The 24,053-nt window shown below is 40.1% G+C and overlaps 1 protein-coding gene across 1 annotated transcript in view; it reads left to right on the forward strand.

The window, feature by feature from the left end:
- Positions 1 to 585: 585 nt before the first annotated feature.
- Positions 586 to 24,053, forward strand: part of LOC308702134 (elastase-1-like) — a gene marked incomplete at its 5' end in the record, with an annotated part of 60,164 nt that continues 36,696 nt past the window's right edge. The window contains 4 exons of the mRNA XM_081384802.1: positions 586 to 625; positions 778 to 869; positions 1,256 to 1,356; positions 4,418 to 4,543. Coding sequence (XP_081240928.1) covers positions 586 to 625; positions 778 to 869; positions 1,256 to 1,356; positions 4,418 to 4,543 — 359 coding nt within the window. The remainder of the gene's footprint in view (positions 626 to 777; positions 870 to 1,255; positions 1,357 to 4,417; positions 4,544 to 24,053) is intronic.

Below are 24,053 nucleotides of genomic sequence, written 5' to 3' on the forward strand. Positions count from 1 at the left end.
ATATTCCGATTCTCAAAATTGTGTAAGTGAGTGTGTTTGGATGGGGCTAATATTGGATAAATTGAGGACAAATTACACTATAACATTCAGTGTTAAAATTCTTCCTTTTTTTGGTAAATCTGTTTTTAGTGCTTAAACTTAAACTTCTATTAATTAAATTGAAAAATCTGAATTTATAATAATATACTAACATGAATGATTATATTAATGAATACAAATAAATGTTTATAAATTATATCTAATTAAATGTCTATTTTTGATTAATTTAAAAAAATACATGACATGTAGAAATGCACATTAAACCATGCACAAACTTTATATCAGATGCAAAAGAGAGATACTGTTAGATGCTGAGATGTTAACTCAAAGCTAACGCAGGTCAAGCCTTTGTGCCTAACAAGTTAAACAAGTTTATTCTGCAACTGGAACATTGGCCTTGGCAGTGGTGATATCTGTGGGATTCACACACCTGTGGGCATCAGCCATGAGTAAACACCTGTTCCGTACAGCGCTGCAAATTTCTGTGGGCATATATATGGACGATGGAACAGTTCAGAGTGCAGAAAGAACAGACAGACTGCAAACATGCTGAGGATCTTGTTGTTGAGTGTGCTGGCCGCCCTGGGTAAGACGCCTCTCTCTTTCTGTTGAGAAAACCACTAAATCACTTCGATTTACCAAGTTAACAAATGCGAATGTACTCAGCTCAGTCTATATGGGCTCAAACTACAAAATTACTACACTCCTAGTATGTCTAAGTGTGTATTTTGTGTCCAGCGCTGGCTGAGCCCAGATACATGGAGGATCAGACCATTGAGGAGCGGGTTGTGGGTGGAGAGGTGGCAAGACCCAACTCCTGGCCCTGGCAGGTATGACATTTTTTAACATAAACTCAATACAAATCCTTTAAAAACTCAATCCTTTAAAAAAAAAAAATTGTGTGGTTTTCCACAACTAAATGGACATGGTTGTACCAGCTTAAGGTGGTCAAGCTATTTTTCTAAATATGGTAAAGGTTGGTGGTGTCCCACTAACAAGATCAAGATGGTGGTCTACAAAGCAGGTTGACCTTGGCAACACAATAATGTCCATAAATGTATAGCTTTATACCTAGTAAAACTTGAAGCTGACTATAACTGGATTTTCCAACATCAATAATATCTAATCCGCCCGTTAAGATATTAAAATACCACTAGTGAATTTCATAATCCTTTCATATTTTCAAATTCTAACTAAATCACTGTCCCTTTCTCAGGTCTCTCTCCAGTACCTGTCCGGCAACAACTACTATCATACCTGTGGTGGGACTCTGATCAGAAAGAATTGGGTGATGACCGCCGCCCATTGCGTTGACACGTAATGAATCCACGTTTTTTTTTATCTAAATGGTTAAGAAACAACACAAACATCTGATAAACTGAGACAGATCACATGATGAGCATGAATCTGAAGAAGTTTGAGGTCTCTGCAGAACAAAAGTGTGTGTTTCTAAATTTGTGGCCGTTTTCAAACTGGTGGGTGATTCTAAATCATAAAATGAAAATGATCTGCTTTACCCCTAAACCCTACAGTCACTGTGACGGGGGCAAATCAGGTAACGCGGTATATAACACCCCTCCATTGGCCAACTCCCATTACTGTCCTGCAGAGACCTTGACCTTATTCAAAGCAGCGCCATGACAGGTATAAAAGCAAGGCTCTGAGCAATAGACCGTGTTTTCAATAGCATCTGCTGTAAAAAATCTGTATAAAGCTCCTACTTAGATCAATTATTATTATACCTTTATTTTTACAGGCAAGTCATTAAGAACAAGTTCTTATTTACAATGGCGGCCTGACAAGTGGAATAACCACTTAGGGAAAGGGAAGGAGGGCTAAAATAAATACATTAGAAATACATACAGGATACAAAAATACAATTTAAAACACAACACAGGAGACAACAGACACTTATAACCAGCTAAGTGTACAGGTACATAGAAGTGATAGTGGATGAGTCATCAAAATCTATTTACTGGAAAATAAATAAATAAAAAATAAAATTATTATGTAGAGAAGCAACTGCATATATCCGTGAACAAGGATGATATAATAGTTTTGAAGGATGAAATTGAAATTAGTGTATCCAGTTTAAGAATATTTTGCAGAGCGTTCCAATCGCGAGCGGCAGCAGATTGAAAATATGCAAGACCAAAGGCAGAGTTGGTTTTGGGAACGCTTAATTGAAGATGGAGTGAAGACCGGGTATTGTATGTGACAGGCTTTAGTTGCAGTAGGTGACCTAAGTAAGGAGGTGAGCAGCCGAGAAGGGTCTTGTAAATAAATGTGAACCAATGAAAGTTTGGCAGAAGTTGTGAAGGAAGAGCGGTTTCTGTAAAGGAAACGAAGCTTGGCCTTGACCTTAGATTGCAGCTTTGATATGTGGATGGAGAAAGAAAGTGAAGTTTCCAGCCAGATGCCCAAGTATTTATACGCAGTGACTTGTTCTAGAATAGTCCCATTGCAGGTGGTGATGTTAAGGGCAGGAGGAGGCGTAGTACCCTTACGGTAAAACCACATGATTTTTGTTTTGGAGGTATTGAGAGTGAGTTTGAGTTGTGTAAAGGACTGCTGTAGTTGGGAAAAGCTATCTTGCAGGGTAGCTTGAACAGCATCTGGGGAGGAACCTATGGCATAAAGGATTGTATCATCAGCATATAAGTGAATGAGGGAATTACTAACTGCCTGGGGAATGTTATTAATGTAAATTGAGAAAAGTGTAGGGCCAAGGATGGAGCCTTGGGGGACACCCCTGGTGACCGAGAGGGAATGGGAGAGAAGGTTTTCAAATCTTACATATTGAACCCGGTGAGAGAGATAGTTTGAGAACCAAGCCAGTGAGTGATCAGTGACACCAATGCTGCTAAGTCTGTGGATGAGTGTGTTGTGGTCCACAGAATCAAAAGCCTTTGCAAGGTCAATGAATACAGCAGCACAGTGTTGTTTGGTATCTAACGCGGATGTAATGTCACTGAGCACTTTAGTGGTAGCTGTAACACAACCATACCCTAATCGGAAGCCAGACTGTGCCCCAGAGATGATACCGTTCACATTAAGATGATTGATTAGTTGTTTATTGACAAGTTTTTCCAGAATTTTAGACACACAAGGCAAGATGGAGATTGGCCTGTAATTGTTTAGGTCAGCCTGATCACCGCTCTTATACAGAGGAAGCACAACTGCTTCTTTCCAAGCAGGTGGAATCTCGGCGGTATGGAGGGAGAGATTAATGAGGGCAGTTAGAGGAGCCGCAATGACAGGGGCAGGAATTTTGATGAAGAAAGCAGCAAGATCATCTGACCCAGCTGCTTTATTAGGGTCCAGAGCGGTCAATTCCTTCAGGACATCCCCCACTAAAACAGGCCGGATGGAGAAACTGTGATGAGGTGCTGCAAGGCTGCCGGTATTAGAGGCTGCAGGGGCTATAGCAATAGGGTTTAACGCCTTGGAAACAAAGCCAGAATTTATGAAGTGGTGATTGAATGCTTCAGCCATGGAGTTTTTATTAGTAACAATTATGTCATCCACTTTTAGGGACAATGGTGTGGTCCGGGGTTTGTTTTCAAGTTTTTTTATCGTATTCCAAAATGCTCTTGGATTCGCACCACAGAGTGTGAACTGTTCTTTAAAGAAGCCAGCTTTAGCCTCCCTCACCATTTGTGTGGCCTTGTTCTTGATTTGACGAAATAAAAGATTGTCTTTGGCAGAATGTGACTTGCGTGCTTTGCGCCAGGCTATATTTTTTTGCTGAAGCAGAACAGCTAGATCACGATTAATCCATGGGCTGTTGCGGTTTTTTATGCGTATCTTTTTGTTTGGGGCATGTTTGTTGATCACAGCAGTAAAAATATCTTTAAACAACAACCATGCATCATTCACAGTGGGAATCAGGCTGACTCTATACCAGCTTACATGGGCCAAATCACGTAAGAAAGCTTGAGCATCAAAATGTTTCAAACTACGTTTAGTTGTGATTACGACAGGCTGTTTGACAGAAAGATGTTTAATTATAATTTCCCACATGCAGTTCATGTTGTCTGGACTGTGGAGTTTTTTTTTAAGTTTCTTGGAAATATATTTTTTCATCAGTGTTTCATCAGCAGAACAATCCAAAAACACATTAAATAACAGTACAACCCACTGACTGAAGAGATGAATGTCTATCCCTCAAAGCCTCGCTTTCATTCCCTTTAAAAATCAAAGATGGCGCTGCTGTGAATAAGGTCTATTCTTGATCTGAAGCGCGCCTGTTCATAGGGCTGGTACAGTTCGCTCTCTGACGGCAGATGTAATACACATTCAATGTGTTTGCAAAACATTTTTGGTTGTAATTTGTTCTTACTCTACCTATGTGTTTCTGAACTTGTTTTCTATGCAGCTCGAGAACTTGGCAGGTTCTCCTGGGCGCCCACGACATCAACAACCATGAACAGTACTACAGGTACATGGACGTCAGTGAAGTCATCATCCACCCCAACTGGAACAGAAACAATGTGGCTTCTGGGTGCGTATATAACATACAACACGTAACATTACATGACTTTGGCGACAATTATACACAATTTATACACGACTACATCTACAATACACTTATATTTTTTAACTCAACAAACTAGACTGTATCGATTATACAATGAAACACAAACAACAATACTATTTTAATACTATATAAAGTAAGAAACTTAATGTATATGACTGTCTCGACCATTTAACGTGCGCATCACACTCAACTGTATTGATAATTCTTCGCGGCTTTAGTAAAGTAAGTAAGTAAAGTTTATTTCTAAAGCGCTTTTCACAGATAAAATCACAAAGTGCTGTACACGAGAAAGGTAAAACAAAACAATATAAAAAATGTATATACATATGTAAAATCACAGTGACACTAGTGAAAACCCATCAACCAAAAGCTTTCTTAAATAAACAAGGCTTCAGATCTTTTTTAAAAGAGTCAACAGAGTCTGCCAGACGCAGAGACAGGGGCAGGGCGTTCCACAGTCTGGGGGCAACAGACTGAAAAGACAGGTCCCCTCGGGTCTTATAACGAGTCTTGGGGACCATAAGCAGGTTCTGGCCAGAGGACCGAAGAGTGCGGCTAGAGGAATACGGGGTCAAGAGGTCCTTGATGTACTGTGGGGCCTGACTGTTTAAGGCCCTGAAAGTCAGCACTAAAATCTTAAAATCAATCCTGAATTTTACAGGGAGCCAATGGAGAGCCAACAAAACGGGAGTGATATGAAGCCTTCTGGGGGCACCAGTTAGAAGTCTAGCAGCAGAATTTTGAACCATTTGCAGTTTGTTCAGAGCTGACTTATTCAAGAAGGTAAAGACAGCGTTGCAGTAATCAAGTCTAGTTGATATAAAAGCATGAATAATAATTTCCTGATCCTTCATTGACAACATTTTGCGTATTTTAGAGATATTCCTAAGGTGATAAAAGCAGTTTCGGACAAGCTGTTTTGAGTGTATCTCCATAGACATAGACATTCTTCGCGGCTTTCTGAAATGCTTGATTGTGATTGGTCAACCGTAGCATTTATCTGTCACAGATTTACTATTAATAACTGTCACCTGTTCACCCATAGCAACGTTGTATATTATTCCGCTGATTTTCAACGCTATTTTCGTAGGCCTATCTCTCGTATCATTCCGCTAGCGCTAACTAGCGACATCTTGAATTAGAGTTTTTGTATTCAAAATAACTTTAGAGGACTTTAATAGTAGTATAGCTGTATATTATTGCAGTTTTTTCTACTTTGTAATGGACAATGGACAGGGGTCATGAACTGAGAATTCATTTTCCTTGATCTTTTGACAGTTAATAGTTCGTTATACCATAAAAATACCCTGTAAGTTTCAAAACTCAAAACTTCCTTGTTTTTCCAAAAAATTATTTTATTGAAACCAGGGACAGTGCTAGGGGTGGGTTAAGAGGGCTGCTGGAGCCCCTAATGTTTTTATTACCAAGCCTTTGTTAGGGGTAAACAGTTTAGGACCCATGGACCAGATGTTTGAAAGAAGACCCGGAGTCAGAATTATAAAAAAATTGAAGAAAAGTTTTACTGAAAATAGTTTGCAGTTTCATCAGCAGAAGTCAGCTTCAAGACTCACACAGGAGTTCGTAGGCCGCCCCCTTACAGTTACAAAGATCACAGCAGTTATACCATTTCCAAGGTCTAAGCTACGTCATTACTTTACAGGCTGAATGATTCTCATTGGCCAAGAAATTGATAAACATAGTAATTTTCCACACATATACAGATAGACAGAAGCATATCTCCATAGATTATGCTGCTGACACGTCGTGACCTTCTAGGTCGCAGATTTGGGTTGCTGGGTGCCAGCATGTCTCGAACACCAACTCAGTCAATCTCCAATAATGCCAGTGGTTCCTTAACCTGTAAGCAAGAAGACTAACACACACACCCGACACACATCTTTTCCAAGGTTGGATTTGGCCAGGCTCTAACTATAAACAGGAGTCTCGTCTCAAAACATCAAGATAACAAGTTCTTTCTCTCAGGATAGGACACTTTAGTCTAAATGGAAACTATAGGATTTAACTGACAAATGGTCTCTTAAACTATAGACTTCAATGACCCCTATGTGTTTTAACATGTTGAAGACCTTTCTCAAACACAAAACCAGTCCCTATTTAATTTCTGGAAGCAATGGACAAGTAATGTAAATAGTAAATAGGCAAGCAATGTTACTACATTCAAATATCAAATACTGACATTAAAGAGAATACATGAAAAGATAATTTCAGTAATCACACTGTTACACACATAATTCACTTCCATAACAAAGTAAAATCATTTGATATTTAGAAGGAAAAAGTATTGATTAATCCCTTGATTATAATCACTCATTACTTATACACTGAAGCAGCAGTGGATTCCAATCCACCCCCTTCACCTTGTACTCACCATCACTGAGTTTTCAAGTTTATGAAAATAATTTATATTAGAACCGCAGATTTGCTCTCTCACATCTACATTGTCAAATTAAGTTGTCATTCAAACCTGACAAAAACCGCCCACTGAGGCTAGTCCTTCTGACTGACATGTAAACTGGCCAACCATCGATGAGAAGTTAAGTGTCTTTACGATCCTGCAAATGAGATTAGATCTTTTGGAGCCAGGCAGTTTGTTATATACAGTTTGTGTATAGTATTTTACTAGATCAATTTATTTAAAATGGATATTTCAAAATTATATATAAAAAAGGAAGTAAAACACCCCCAGCCATCACTTAAACGCCAAGATACAACAGCTTCAGGTATCTGTAACTTTTAATCTTATATTAAAACTTTTAATATTATATTTCTTAATCGGTTTTAAATTGTGTCTGATTTGTGTTTTTGAGCATCTAACAGTTAACGGTTGCGCAACACAGTCTATATAGGACACACACGCACACGCATTTAGAGTGTTTATATTTTTGGTACTTAGCATGGTCTGTGGCAGACTTTCCGTGTCAACAATAAACAAGATTATAATAAAAAATATATATATTTTGCTGACGAAAATGGTGATGAAATTTTACCTTGTTTATAAAAACAATTCAAAACATTTTATTTAAAGGTGCATTGTATGTAATATTTAGGAGCATTTGTTGACAGAAATGCAATATCATATACATAACAATGCTTTCAGTGGTGTATAAAGACCTTAATGAACCGTTATGTTTTTATTACCTTAGAATGAGCCATTTCTATGTACATACACCGCGGGTCCCCTTACATTGACATGTTTCTACAGTGGCCCTAAATGGACAAACGCGTTTCGTCACTATGTTGTTCTTCGTGCAAAGAAGCTAGCTAAAGTCAGTGAATAAAACACTGAAACAATGATGAACAAGTAACAATAATATTCGCAACACCATATCATTTTACTGAATAATTAAGTAAACATAATTTCTTAATTTATCTTTGTAAAGAAACCTCATTGCCTTACTGCCTACTTTCTGCTGTCTCAGACGATGACATCTTTTCCTGTCGGCCACCATAACTTCTGTTGGTTGCAATTTGCAACCTCACCACTAGAAGAAAATCACACACTGCACCTTTAAAGTTTATCCCGTGTACCCTGAAACACATATGGATTTCTCTGGGCTAAGCCCTGGATATCCATTCACCACTCACAAATGAAATTAAATGAAATGTGGAGGATTTTATCTTTGACAAGATGATTGACAGGCCAGTTTACTGAGACAGAGAGAAGCCAAACCATGATGCCGTGATAGTATGTCCCAAAGCTTGTCTACTTTCTGCTACACACTCAAAAGTAGCCTATCTACTTTTTCTTCACAAAAAGAGTAAATACTTTTAGGGTGTAGTATAAGTGTTGTGTATTGCATTCTTAAAGTTGCATGTTTTGTCCTTATGACACTCCGTACTGGTTCCCTGTTGTATTGTAGGCCTACATGTGCAGAACAACTCAGTGTGTCACCTGTATAGTGAACGAGTCAGTAAAGCTGCCATGTGAAAATGCTTGTGTCAGTGTGATCAATCAAGCAGTGCACGATCATCGTTTAACGATGTAACAAAACTGGTGACGAGGATTAACACTCTCTTCTCTCTCTGCGAAACTTGTAAAAGTAAATGTTATTCAGCTGACAGCGACTCCTTAAACACTATAAGAACGTTTCCTCTGCGGTCCCCCTATAGGTTGGAAGCGGAATTGTCCATTACCGCTGTCGTAAATAATTTCGCCGCCCGCAGCCTACTGTTGAACTCACACTCGCTGTTTATCTAGCACCGGCTTTGGAATGAACAATGTCCACAGACTATGGCAAGCCGTTTTAACATTTAATCATTTTAACCGACTAGTCTCTATTTTCATGCTACTAGTACTTATTTTTTAGATACTAGTATCTATTCCATTAAGTACAAGTACTTATTCATTAGCTAGTAGTGCTTATTCTTTAGGTACTAGTGCCTATTCTTTAGATACAAGTGCTTATTCTTTAGGTACTAGTACTTATTCAATAGATACTAGTTCTTATTCATTAGATACTAGTACTTATTCATTAGATACTAGTACCTATTAAATAGATACTAGTACTTATTCATTAGATACTAGTACTTATTCATTAGATACTAGTTCTTATTTATTAGTTACTAGTACTTATTATTAGATACTAGTACTTATTCATTAGATACTAGTACCTATTAAATAGATACTAGTACTTATTCATTAGATACTAGTACTTATTCCAATAGTTACTAGTAACTATTCTTTTGTTACTAGTAAAAAAAAATTTTTTTGCCATTGACTTCTATGGGGATCTGTCATTCAGATATCAACTATTCAGTTCTGACTAGTATGTATTCCAATTGTGACTAGTACATATATATTAGATACTAGTAGTTATTAATTAGGTACTAGTACTTATTTTTTAGATACAAGTACCTATTACTAGATACTAGTATGTATTCAGTAAATACTAGTACTAAGTCATTAGATACTAGTACCTATTAAATAGATACTAGTACTTATTCATTAGATACTAGTACTTATTCAATAGATACTAGTACTTATTCTTTAGATACTAGTACTTATTCATTAGATACTAGTACTTATAAATGAGCTACTAGTACTTATTCAATAGATACTAGTACCTATTTATTAGATACTAGTATTTATTCCAAATGTTACTAGTATGATTTTTTATTTTACTAGTAAGATTTTTAATTGAACTCTCCAGTAGCCATTCTGACTAGTCATAACATAAGACGAGTAAAAAAGCAGTTGTGACTAGTAAAATAAAAAATCTTACTAGTAACATTCGGAATAAATACTAGTATCTAATAAATAGGTACTAGTATCTATTGAATAAGTACTAGTAGCTAATTTATAAGTACTAGTATCTAATTAATAGGTACTAGTATCTAATGAATAAGTACTAGTATCTAAAGAATAAGTACTAGTATCTATTGAATAAGTACTAGTATCTAATGAATAAGCACTAGTATCTATTTAATAGGTACTAGTATCTATTTAATAGGTACTAGTATCTAATGACTTAGTACTAGTATTTATTGAATACATACTAGTATCTAGTAATAGGTACTAGTATCTAAAAAATAAGTACTAGTACCTAATTAATAACTACTAGTATCTAATATATATGTACTAGTCACAATTGGAATACATACTAGTCAGAACTGAAAAGTTGATATCTGAATGACAGATCCCCATAGAAGTCAATGGCAAAAAAAAAAAATGTTACTAGTAACAAAAGAATAATTACTAGTCACTATTGGAATAAGTACTAGTATCTATTTAATAGGTACTAGTATCTAATGAATAAGTACTAGTATCTAATAATAAGTACTAGTAACGAATGAATAAGTACTAGTATCTAATAAATAAGAACTAGTATCTAATGTATAAGTACTAGTATCTAATGAATAAGTACTAGTATCTAATTAATAGGTACTAGTATCTAATGAATAAGTATTAGTATCTAATGAATAAGTACTAGTATCTATTGAATAAGTACTAGTACCTAAAGAATAAGTACTAGTATCTAAAGAATAAGCACTAGTAGCTAATGAATAAGTACTAGTACTTAATGGAATAGATACTAGTATCTAAAAAATAAGTACTAGTAGCATGAAAATAGAGACTAGTCGGTTAAAATGATTAAATGTTAAAACGGCTTGCCATACACAGACAAGGTAGAGTATGTTGCATGATTTCATGAAAGTATGATGTATTGAAACAAAACGAAGAAAAACTAAATGTCCTGAGATTGCTGGTTCAAAGACAAAGACTGCAGAAACTGTGGAAAAAAAGAGAATATTGAATGTGTATGCCAAAACAAAAAGCAAGATGAGAAATTAAATCCAGCTAAACCTGTGGAGTTTAAGAAAAGCTATGTCAGAAAATTCAAAAAGAAAAACATAAATCAGGTGGAATATACAGGGAAACAACAAGAGGATGAATCTGATGAAAATGAATACTCATATGTAATGTCTGTGTCTTCAAATTCTGATGGCTACTGGGTGACGCCACTGCTAGATGGAAAAGCTGTTACCATGCAAGTGGGCACTAGGGGTGGGCGATATAGCCTCAAAATTTATATCCGGATATTTCAAGAATATTTGCGATAATGATAGGCCTATTTATGACGATATAGATTTTTTTTTTCTTATTACATTTATCTCACCTAAATGTTTGCTCACTCATTGCGTTTTTACAATGGGGTAATTTTGTTGTTAAGAGTTTACACAACACAAGGAAGCTTGATTTCAATCTTTGAATTAAATTGAAAAAAGTAGCAAAACATTTTACAAAATAATAAAGATACAAATGAAGAGGAATAAATAGTCTTTGGGTAGGTTTAACACTAGTATTCAAAAATACTAGAGAAACTGAATAAAGTAATCAAATGTAAAATAACACTCGTTTAGTCCTGAGTCCTGACTAAATTAAATACATAGGCTATGTATTTAATTTAGTCAGGACTCAGGATTAAACAAGTGTTATTTTACATTTATAAAAATAACATATTTATATACTACAACATGTATATAATATATAGCCCCCCCCCCCACACACACTGCTGGCCCGATTGTGCAAGTGACAATTCAGTCATATCCGACTCCTGAACGTGAGAGTGTAGTATCGCCTGCAGCGCTTGCCTTGTGCAACACATTTTTAGAGACGAAAGAGAAGATGCGGCAACACTGCTGAACACTCAAGTTGTTTGTGAAATTGCGTCTAGGAGAAAGTTTAGTTGTACTCAACGGTGTGTTTTTGCTTGTTGTGTTTCCACTTTTAGCGGTAACAGGTTTTTTTGTGTGCATATTTTGAAAAATATTGTGCTTTGTTAGGTCTGACCTCTTGGAACCAAACCACTTCCATTCTATTGAAGTAGAACCCTTTTTCATCGGAGGCTGACATGCTGCTCTTACTCTCAGATGTGTTTTCATTGTGCGAGCTAGGGAACGTAAAGGCGCCATACGTCATTGCGTCCCTATATCATTGATATCGCGATATGACACCTTTTTATCATGTAAAAATTTATACCAGTATTATCGTGGAGCCGCTGTATCACTCATGGCGGAGTCAACTTGCCAAGAGAAGTGGCCATATCTCTGTCTCGAGGAACCGAAGCTGACACAGGTGAGCTTGTACCTCTTTCAGGAGTCATGGGTGTGGCTGTAGAGCTAAGCAAACAGAAGGTAAACTTACCACTGTGAACGCAGTAGTCACACAGCTCTGATGGGCCGATCATGGCTAGAGAAAATAAAGCTAAATTGGCAGGAAGTACATTTAGTGGTGAAAGAGTCTACCAGTCTACAACATATCCTGAGGAAGCATGCAGAGGTGTTTGGAGATGAATTGGGAAACATGAAAGACATCACTGTAATGTTGGCCATTAAGTCTGATAGTGAACCTAAGTGCTTAAAATCTCGCCCCGTTCCTTACGCGATAAAGCCTAAGGTAGAAACTGATCTAGACCGTCTGGAGAAAACTGGCGTACTGAAGAAAGTGAATGTTAGAGAGTGGGCCACGCCAATTGTTCCTGTACTGAAGAAGGATGGATCAGTCAGAATTTGTGGCGATTTACTGTCAACCCTGTTTTAACTGTAGAACAAAACCCCTTGCCACTAATTGAAGATCTTTTTGCTGGATTAGCAGGCGCCAGAAATTCAGCAAGATAGACTTATGTCAAGCTTACCTCCAAATGCAGGTCGATCCTGCTTCCCAAGAGCTGCTGACCATCGTGACACATAAGGGCCTGTACAGATATCAGAGTCTTCCTTTCGGCATAACTTCGGCTCCAGCGTGCCATGGACCAGATTCTGAGTGGATTGAATGGAGTACAGTGTTATCTCAATGATCTGTTAATCACAGGAAAAGATGATGAGGATCATCTCGGGAACTTGAATGCAACACTACAAAGGCTAAAAGAGTATGGCATTCGGGTGAAGAAAGACAAATGTGACTTCTTCCAGCCCACCATCGAGTATCTAGGACATGTAATTGGCAGTGCTGGTCTTCACAAAAGCACCATCAAAGGTAAAAGCTATCGTGGATGTGCCATCTTCAAATAACGTAAGCCAGGTGCGATCATTCCTAGGACTGTTAACATACTATGCAAAGTTCATGCCAAACCTTTCCAGCAGACTTCGTCCATTACATGAACCGTTAAACAAGTCCAACTGTACTTATATCATCAACACAACATCCATGATCATATTAAAGATATTCTAAAGTTATAGCGCGAAATGAAATGTGCTTGAAATGTGGGAAAAAAGTCTGTGATGTGTGTTCTTTGTTTTTCAGATATGATATCGCTCTTATGCGTCTGTCCTCTGATGTCTATATGAACCCATTCGTGCAGCTGGCCGCCCTTCCACCCTCTGGACAGGTTCTGCCCCACAACAGCATCTGTTACATCACCGGCTGGGGCCGCGTTCAGAGTCAGCTTTCACTTACTTCACTTCAGATAGCTTTGACATTGCCTGAAATCATTTGCATGTACTCATTCCTGATACTTTCCTCTCATGGATGTGATCATTTAGCTGGTGGGCCATTCTCCTCTCATCTGAAACAGGCCCTCCTGCACGTGATGGACCACAATACCTGCACTCGGAGCGACTGGTGGGGAAGCACCGTGAAGAGCTCCATGGTGTGCGCTGGTGGCGGCAGCTTGTCTGGATGCCAGGTGAGAAAGACTGGCTGTCAAACAGATCATGAACTGCTTCATACTGCAGTAAAATGTCTAATTTTGTCTCCTGTTGTGTTGTTTTTAGGGTGACTCTGGCGGTCCTCTGAACTGTCAGGTCAACCGTCAGTACGTCGTCCATGGTGTGACCAGCTTTGTGTCATCAGAGGGTTGTAATGCCTACCAGAAGCCAACAGTCTTCACTCGTGTGTCTGCCTACAGCAGCTGGATTAGTGGAGTAAGTGCAATTATATCATGATTATAATACGATTTTACATAAGTAACTAACATGCAATCAATGTCATGACTATATCTTATAATACTGTTTTTATTTCATATTTCTTGTGCCATTTCATTCATTTCAGATCATTGGATAAGTGGAAAAACTGAGAAAATGAAAGAAAAACATCCTCCATTTATCAGCTTTTAACATCTGCAATGGCAAGAAATATTTACAATAAACTTTACTTAAACTTTACAGCACTTAACTATTTGAAGTTATTTTTTTAAGTGGAAATTTAAATTGTTTATACGTAATGGTCTTGACATATTAACTCCTTCAGACCATTTGAAACAAATTTATTTTTCTAATATGAGTAATGTCTGGTCACTGATTGGTCCCTGAGAAACCAACAACAATGAAAATATGCTGTCCATCGTAGTGGAAACCTCTATTAATTAATGAGTTCGCAAAAAAAAATAGTTTTTTAGATTAATTTTTACATTTAAGGAGAGCAAAATATCAAGTAGGTAAAATTGTTTTGCTCAGTGGTTAAAAAAAAGGTCTGTAGGGAATAACAACATTTTGGGGAAATTTTGTGGGCAAAAAAGATCCACTGTCAATAGAGACAAACAATGGTTATTTAGACCAGTGGTTCTCAACTCCAGTCCTCGGGACCCATTGCTCTGCACATTTTGTATGTCTCTTCTCGTACAATAGTATCTATTGAATAAGTACTTGTCACGGTTGTGAATTCATTGTTTCCTCTGTGTCTCGTGTCATTGTTGTTTACATGTCTGTGAGTTTGCGTGAGTGGGCGTTGTCCCGCTCACGTGTTTGTTCAGTGCTCCAGCTGCTCGCAATCTTCTCATTCTCCACCTCAGCTGATTCACATTACCGTTCCCTATTTATACTCACTCACCTCTCCATTCCAGTGTCCATCCGTTGTTTGCCTGTTCCTGCCTGTATGTTCGTGTCGTCTTCCGGGTTGTCGTGTCTACAGTGGATCCCTGTTGTTTCACCGCACCCGAGCACAGACCACCGAGCACCTGCACTCAGCACCGAGCACTTGACCATCGAAGTCCCTGTGTGTCCGAGTCTGAGCGTCTTCCCCTGTGTGGACCGTCCGGAGCTGCTGTTTACTCGCGAGATCGCGACCACGCCTTGAGAGGAACCTTCTTTCCTGAATTGTCTTATTCTGTGTTGAAGTTCCAATAAATATATTGTTCACCCGCAATTGCTTCCAGTTTTGTATCATGACAGAACGGATGGACCAAACGATGGGAGCAGCGGGTGATTCATCGGCTTCCTTAGAGGATTTCATTCGAGTGTGCATCGGCCGGATGGATGCACAGGAGCGCAGCCAGGGGGAGACAGGACGCGCCATCCAGACTCTGGTCACACAGGTGTCCGAGCTCACCCAGCGATTCCATCAGCTACAACCCCCCACTGCGCCAGCACCTCCAGCAGCACTTGCAGTTCCCCCCACACCACCCGTGCCTCTCTCCCAGTCGGAACCCAGACTGCCCACGCCTGAATTATACTCTGGTGAGCCGAATTTCTGCCGTCCATTTCTGACACGTTGCAGTATGCATTTCTCATTACAGCCCAGAACTTTCGAAAAGGAGGAGGCGAAAGTAGCCTTCGTGCTGACGCTATTGACTGGGAGAGCGGCGCTTTGGGGAACTGCAGTGTGGGAGAATCGAGACCAGTGCTGCTCCTCGTTCCAAGCCCTCTCGGCGGAAATGAGACGGGTCTTCGATCGAGCCGTCGAGGGGAAGGAGGCTGCCAGGGTCTTGACTGACCTACGTCAAGGAGACCGATCGGTGTCAGATTATTCCATCGAGTTTAAGACCCTGGCGGCCGGGTGTCGCTGGAACGAGGAGGCGCAGTGGGACCATTTCCTGCATGGGCTGGCCGAACGTGTCCAGAGAGAAATCTACGCCCTGGACCTTCCTTCAACGCTCAATGGACTCATAGACCTGGCCCTGAGAGTGGACGCCCGTCTGTCCAGGATAGGGCAGAGAACAGCCACCAACCCAGTTCCGAGTAGGAGTGAGAACCAGCGGTCCAGCGGCCTGGACACGTTCGGCTCCCACGATCCCGAGCCCATGCAGGTGGGGCGAGCTCGGCTTTCCCGGGAGGAGAAAGAAAGGCGGAGATCCCAGGGCCTTTGTCTCTATTGTGGTGGCAACGGACATTATGCCTACAGCTGTCCAGTAAAAGGCCCAGCCCGATAGTAAGTTTGAGGCTACTATCGGGTGGGATCTCCGCAGGTAAGACCTCATCCACTTCCACCATCCTCCCGGTAAGACTGAGATGGTCAACTCTGGATCACCACTGCACTGCACTCATTGACTCTGGGGCAGAAGGTAACTTTTTGGATCATCAGTTTGCACTTCAATTACAGATTCCCCTTCATACACTTTCCCAGAAGATCACTGTCAACGCATTGAACGGACAGACTTTACCCCCCATCTCCTTGGTCACCGAGAAACTTACACTCATCACTTCTGGAAATCATGCTGAAACCATATCGTTTTACATCACTGACTCTCAACTCACACCCATAGTTTTAGGACACCCTTGGCTCAGTTTACACAACCCCCGCATCGATTGGAAGAGACGTACCATCTCAGCTTGGAGCACTGAGTGTCACAGTTCGTGTCTTGTGTCTGCTTGTTCTGTTGTTTCTGTTCCTGTGTTACAGGAGGAAGCGGTGGATTTATCAAACGTGCCCGAGGAGTACCGTGACCTGAGTGAAGTGTTCAGTAAGTCTAGAGCTGCTTCTCTCCCTCCGCATCGTCCCTATGACTGTGCTATAGATTTATTGCCAGGTAAGTCTCCGCCTAAGGGCAAGATTTATTCACTTTCAGTTCCTGAGAGAGAGGTTATGGAGAAATATATTTCTGATTCTCTAGCAACCGGGTTCATCCGCCCTTCCTCTTCTCCAGCGGGGGCGGGGTTCTTTTTTGTGGGGAAGAAGGACGGTTCTCTGCGACCTTGCATTGATTACCGAGGGCTGAATAACATCACGGTAAAGAATACTTATCCTTTGCCGTTGATGTCTTCAGCCTTCGAGAGGTTGCAGGGAGCGTCTCTCTTCACTAAATTGGACTTGCGTAATGCTTATCATTTGGTCCGCATCAGGGAGGGGGACGAATGGAAGACTGCTTTTAACACCCCCAGGGGGCATTTTGAATATTTGGTTATGCCTTTTGGGCTTTCCAATAGTCCCGCAGTCTTCCAGGCACTAGTCAATGATGTGTTGCGAGACATGATCGATCAGTTCATATATGTTTACCTGGATGACATATTGATTTTTTCTTCGTCTCTCCAGGAACATGTGCAACACGTACGACTAGTACTTCAGAGGTTGCTAGAGAATGGGCTTTTTGTCAAGGCGGAGAAATGCGTTTTCCATGCACAGTCAGTTCCTTTCCTGGGACACATCGTGTCGTCTGAAGGTATGCTTATGGACCCTGACAAGGTTAAGGCTGTGGTAGAGTGGCCAATCCCAGATTCCCGCAAGGCCCTGCAGCGGTTTCTGGGATTCGCCAACTTCTATCGGCGTTTTATTCGCAATTTCAGCCAACTAGCCGCACCTCTGACCGCCTTGACCTCTCCCAGAACTGCGTTCAGGTGGTCAGACGCAGCTGAGGCTGCGTTTGCCAAACTCAAGAGCCGCTTTGTTTCAGCTCCCATTCTCATAGCCCCTGATGCTTCACGTCAGTTCGTGGTAGAGGTCGATGCGTCGGAGGTGGGGGTAGGTGCAGTGCTTTCACAACGTTCACCTTCAGACGACAGAATGCATCCCTGCGCGTTTTTGTCACATCGATTATCTCCTGCCGAACGAAACTATGACATTGGTAACCGGGAGTTGTTGGCAGTCAAGTTAGCTTTGGAGGAATGGCGTCACTGGTTAGAGGGTTCAGGGGTACCCTTTACAGTCTGGACTGATCACAAGAATTTGGAGTACATTAGAACCGCTAAAAGATTGAACTCCAGGCAGGCTCGGTGGGCACTTTTTTTCGGTCGTTTCGATTTTACACTTTCCTATCGTCCGGGTTCCAAAAACGTCAAACCCGATTCTTTGTCGCGTATTTTTGATCGTCCCGAACACGAAGCTACTCCTGAGCGCATTTTTCCTGAGAACCTGATTATCTCTTCGCTCACATGGGAGGTCGAATCGAAGGTCAAGAGGGCCTTAGAAGGGGTAACGCCTCCGATCCGGTGCCCACCTAACCGCTTATTTGTGCCGGAGGAATTACGATCAGAAGTCGTCCAGTGGGGTCATAGTTCCAGTCTAGCTTGTCATCCAGGGGTGAGTCGTACCATATTTCTAGTTAAGCAGCGATTCTGGTGGCCCCTGATGGCTCGTGATGTTCACAATTTTGTTTTGGCTTGCTCTAGTTGTGCCATTGGTAAGTCGTCCAATCGACCCCCAGCTGGGTTACTTCAACCGCTGTCGGTGCCTTCGAGACCTTGGTCCCACATCGCTCTAGATTTTATCACCGCCCTCCCACCCTCCCAGGGTAACACGGTAGTTTTGACCGTGGTGGACCGATTCTCGAAGGCAGCCCACTTTATTCCCTTGCCCAAATTACCTTCAGCCAAGGAGACAGCGGTGGCAGTCGTTGATCACGTCTTTCGGTTACATGGCCTCCCGACAGACGTGGTTTCTGACAGGGGACCCCAGTTTGTGTCCAGATTTTGGCGAGAGTTTTGTAAGTTACTGGGGGCGACGGTCAGTCTGTCCTCTGGGTTTCATCCCCAGAGCAATGGCCAAACTGAGAGAGCCAACCAAGATTTGGAAAGATCATTACGATGTTTGGTCTCCAAGAATCCCTCCTCCTGGAGTCAACAACTGTCCATGGTGGAGTACGCCCACAATACGTTACCAGTGTCATCCACGGGCCTATCTCCGTTTAAGTGTAGTGTAGGGTACCAACCACCTGTTTTTCCTAGTGCTGAGTCCGAAGTCGCGGTCTCCTCCGCCCACGCCTTCATCCAGAGGTGTCACCGTACTTGGACGAGGGCCCGTGAGACTCTCCTCCAAGTGCGGGAACGCACCAAGGCCAAGGCCGATCGCCACCGGTCAAGGCCTCCCGTATACGTCGTCGGTTCCAAAGTGTGGCTTTCTACTAAGGACATTCCGCTCCGCTCCGTTTCCAATAAGTTGGCACCCAAATTCATTGGCCCGTTTTCTGTCACTAAGATCGTTAGTCCGGTGACAGTCCGCCTCAATCTTCCTCCAGTGTACAGGAGGATTCATCCCGTTTTCCATGTGTCCAAAATTAAGCCCGTCTTTTTTGCACGCATTAATCCGCCAGCCCCGGTTCCCCCCCCGCCGCGTCTCGTAGATGGGGAACCATCCTATTCGGTTCGTCGTATTCTGGATTCCAGGCGGAGGGGACGCGGATTTCAGTACTTGGTGGATTGGGAAGGTTACGGTCCGGAGGAGAGAAGTTGGGTTCCTGCTCGTGACATCCTGGATCACTCCCTTATCGATGATTACAATCGACAGGTAAGGAGTTCTGGGAATGCCGTGAGGCATTCCTAGGAGAGGGGGTACTGTCACGGTTGTGAATTCATTGTTTCCTCTGTGTCTCGTGTCATTGTTGTTTACATGTCTGTGAGTTTGCGTGAGTGGGCGTTGTCCCGCTCACGTGTTTGTTCAGTGCTCCAGCTGCTCGCAATCTTCTCATTCTCCACCTCAGCTGATTCACATTACCGTTCCCTATTTATACTCACTCACCTCTCCATTCCAGTGTCCATCCGTTGTTTGCCTGTTCCTGCCTGTATGTTCGTGTCGTCTTCCGGGTTGTCGTGTCTACAGTGGATCCCTGTTGTTTCACCGCACCCGAGCACAGACCACCGAGCACCTGCACTCAGCACCGAGCACTTGACCATCGAAGTCCCTGTGTGTCCGAGTCTGAGCGTCTTCCCCTGTGTGGACCGTCCGGAGCTGCTGTTTACTCGCGAGATCGCGACCACGCCTTGAGAGGAACCTTCTTTCCTGAATTGTCTTATTCTGTGTTGAAGTTCCAATAAATATATTGTTCACCCGCAATTGCTTCCAGTTTTGTATCATGACAGTACTAGTATCTATTTAATAGTTACTAGTATCTATTTAATAGGTACTAGTATCTAATGACTTAGTACTAGTATTTATTGAATACATACTAGTATCTAGTAATAGGTACTAGTATCTAAAAAATAAGTACTAGTATCTAATAAATAACTACTAGTATGTAATAAATAAGTACTAGTCACAATTGGAATACATACTAGTCAGAACTGAATAGTTGATATCTGAATGACAGATCCCCATAGAAGTCAATGGCAAAAAAAAAAAATTGTTACTAGTAACAAAATAAGAGTTACTAGTCACTATTGAAATAAGTACTAGTATCTAATGAATAAGTACTAGTATCTATTTAATAGGTACTAGTATCTAATGAATAAGTACTAGTATCTAATAATAAGTACTAGTAACTAATGAATAAGTACTAGTATCTAATAAATAAGTACTAGTATCTAATGAATAAGTACTAGTATCTATTTAATAGGTACTAGTATCTAATGAATAAGTACTAGTATCTAATGAATAAGTACTAGTATCTAATGAATAAGTACTAGTATCTAATGAATAAGTACTAGTATCTATTGAATAAGTACTAGTACCTAAAGAATAAGCACTAGTATCTAAAGAATAGGCCAGGGGTGGGCAAACTACGGCCCGCGGGCCACATGCGGGCCCGTTAGGCTGTTTAATCCGGCCCGCCGAGTATTTAAAAAAATTGCCTTAAGATCGCATTAATTTTGCCTTTTTTCTTGCAATACTTTGCGTTATATGTATATATTGCGTTGCATATATTTGACAATCGGAATATCAGATATTGCATGCCATAGCTAACAATGTAAAAAAGAAAAAAAATGACATAAAAGCAGATCATCATTCATTCAGCGCTGTTGTGGCTGCGGTGTGTCACGTAACAAGTAATGACGCGTCACCATGGAAACCAAACAGACAGCGACTTAAGCGCATAGACTTGTTGCACGTTAATGTTTTTTCCTTTTTTGGAAACTCAATGAGAAAAAAAATGTTTGGTAACCGCTTGCACACCTTAGTTTTTCCTTTGATTTGTCTGCTATTTAGTTTCTTTGCTCCTCTGGATTTGTGGATGTATCCTGACTGATTCCGTTTACCGAACTTTATCGTCCGGCTTTTGACTACGCTCGTCTGCCATGATGTACAGAACCCCCTTTTTTTTTCATTAAATGTTCTGATTTGCTTTTGCCTTTTATGTTTTATTTTATTATTCTTAAAATAAATTTGTATATTCGTTTATTTCGTTTTTTTCCACAAATGTATGACTTTTGGAAGTGCAAATTGCCATGCAGTTTTAATAAAGTTGAATTAACGTAACCTGTAATTTTTACTCTTTTAAGTGTACACTTGCAGGTGTTTTGTTTCTAATTTACTGTTAGGCCCATTAAATAATAATGAGGATAAACAATATTTAAAAAGTATAGGCTATAATTATCTAACATCTTTAAAAATGAACAAGACATAACATGCTAAATGGGGGATATCTAGCATAAAAAAATGTATTGTCAGAATGTCGTCTCTCAGTTGTCTGTTTGCTCATCCCGATCTCATGAAAGTGCGAATACCACGAATTGTATTTGTAGTGCATAATATGTTTTCGCGTGCATAGGATACGCACTTTATGGCCTGTAATAGGCACGCACTCCGCACCCTTAATCCTAACCAAGGGGTTTACAGTGCGCAGCATATGCACGCAAAAAAAAACAAAAACATTTTTGGTATATAAATGGCACGAGAAATAAAATTTGTGGTATAGATACGCACTTTCATGAGATCGTGTTTCATAATCTGCTACTGGGCCGGCCCTCTGTCAAATTTTTAAAACCCAGTGTGGCCCTTGAGCCAAAAAGTTTGCCCACCCCTGCACTAGTACCTAAAGAATAAGCACTAGTACCTAATGAATAGCCTAAGTACTAGTACTTAATGGAATAGATACTAGTATCTAAAAAATAAGTACTTGTAGCATGAAAATAGATACTAGTCGGTTGAAATGATTAAATGTTAAAACGGCTTGCCATATGAACTGTTTATCTTTACTACTGACAACATAATAGTGAATAGCAGACACAATCCTTACATTACTGTAATTGTACTTGGAGACGGGTCTGTGTTCCAGTGAGTCATTTTAAATGAATATGGAAAATATGTATATTAAGTGGTCTGGTAAAAGGTAAGGTTGGCAATTTTGAAGAGGCTAGCAATAGCAAGCTAGCTTTGAAAGCATATCTTCTAATAGACCAATTCTGTTATTGTTGTGTTTGATTTTTGTTCATTTTTTACCTTGCATGGCCTCAAAAATGAAAAACTTTACTACAATAAAAATAAAACAATATAACAATAAAATAAAAACATTGTACTATACTGTTATTTAGGCCTACATTATCTTTTGTTCTTTGTCAGAAAGATTAAAGAATATCTATCATCTTTTTTTTAATAATACATCATAACAGGACACTTTTTTTATAATACATCATAACAGGACACTTATCACCATTTAAATCATATTGTTAAAAAAAAACACATTTAAAATTAGGCGTAAGGCCACTGAGCCTGCATGCCAATGTTGCAGATAAAATATAATTGTTCATAACTGTGCAAAGAATTCAAAATCCTTTAAAAACTCACATGATTCAGCATCACACACCATGAGATGGGTTAAACACACTAAAACAAATGCATGTCTCTTTGTAGTCTCGAAAAGCTGTTTTATCAGCAGCATCCACAACAACAACAAAAATGTTGTAGTTGAAAAATGTTTTTGCTCAAGTGCACTTGCTAAATGAAGGCAGATTGTATGAAATGGATAAATCAAAAAAACGTTGTTTATTAACGAGCTGTAGTCACGCACTGACAGAAACGCAGTTCAAGTTAAGTCTATTGGTTATAAGGTGCACTGATACTGAATCTGGTTCTCCAGTTTCAGTACAGAAGGTGTTTTTCCACAGTTTTAGACTGTCCCCAACACACGCTCATACTAAAAAGAGTATTTTATTATTATTACAGTTTTTCTCAATTGCTAAAACACTAAAACCCATTGGCTGAACAAAGTTCTCAGTTGCCTGAACTCGTTTAGCTAATTGTGCAGTCTGTTGTCAATACCTTAAACCATTTCACATGGTAAAAACACAATTTGCAAATCTCACTTAGACTTTTCAGCAAAACTCTAAACACATTCTCATTCTCAAAACACATTCTGCACTCTAATGCACATGTCATCCATACTGGTAAACACAAGTGGCAACAATCAAATACAAATAGAGAAAGACAAGAAAGAGGAAGAGGAAGAAGAAGAAGAGGAGGAGGAGGGCAAGAAAGAGGAAGATGAGGAGGAAGAGGAAGACAAAGAGTGGAAATTTCTGATGAAATTCGAGCAACAGTCATAGACCATGTTCTTGTCCATGGACTGACAATGAGAGAAGCAGGACTTAGAGTGCAACCCGATTTGAGCTGATTTTCTGTGTCCACCATAGTAAGGGCATTCAGAGAAGAGAACAGGTACAGTATACTACTGTATTTTTGTAATTGCAAATTTACTGTACTACACTATATGCAACTGTTTCAATAGACATTTGTAAAGTACATCACTGTATGTATAGTACTGCATGATTTTTTTTTTGTAACTGCACATCTACTTTTTTTTAGAATTGCAAGGCTGCCATATGCAGGTGGAAGGACAGCTATATTCACTCAGGAGCAAGAGGCCGTTATAGTGGGCATGGTCCTTCAGGATAATTTAATACAACTCAGAGAAATCCAGGAACGGGTGATACAAGACAACACACACTTCCAGGGAATCGACAGTGTGAGCATTTCCACAATTGACCGTGTCCTCCATCGTAACAGGATGCGAATGAAACAAGTATACAGAGTAACTCACCAAGGAAGAAAGAACTGCGAGCTCAGTATGTGCAAGTAAGTGTACATTCAGAAACATTTACTGTAATCCAGATTGTCTACAGTACTAACACATATATGTGAATGACATTACTCTTC

The sequence above is a fragment of the Scardinius erythrophthalmus genome, assembly GCF_964197995.2.
Source record: "Scardinius erythrophthalmus genome assembly, chromosome: 14".
Classification (NCBI taxonomy): Eukaryota; Metazoa; Chordata; class Actinopteri; order Cypriniformes; family Leuciscidae; genus Scardinius; species Scardinius erythrophthalmus.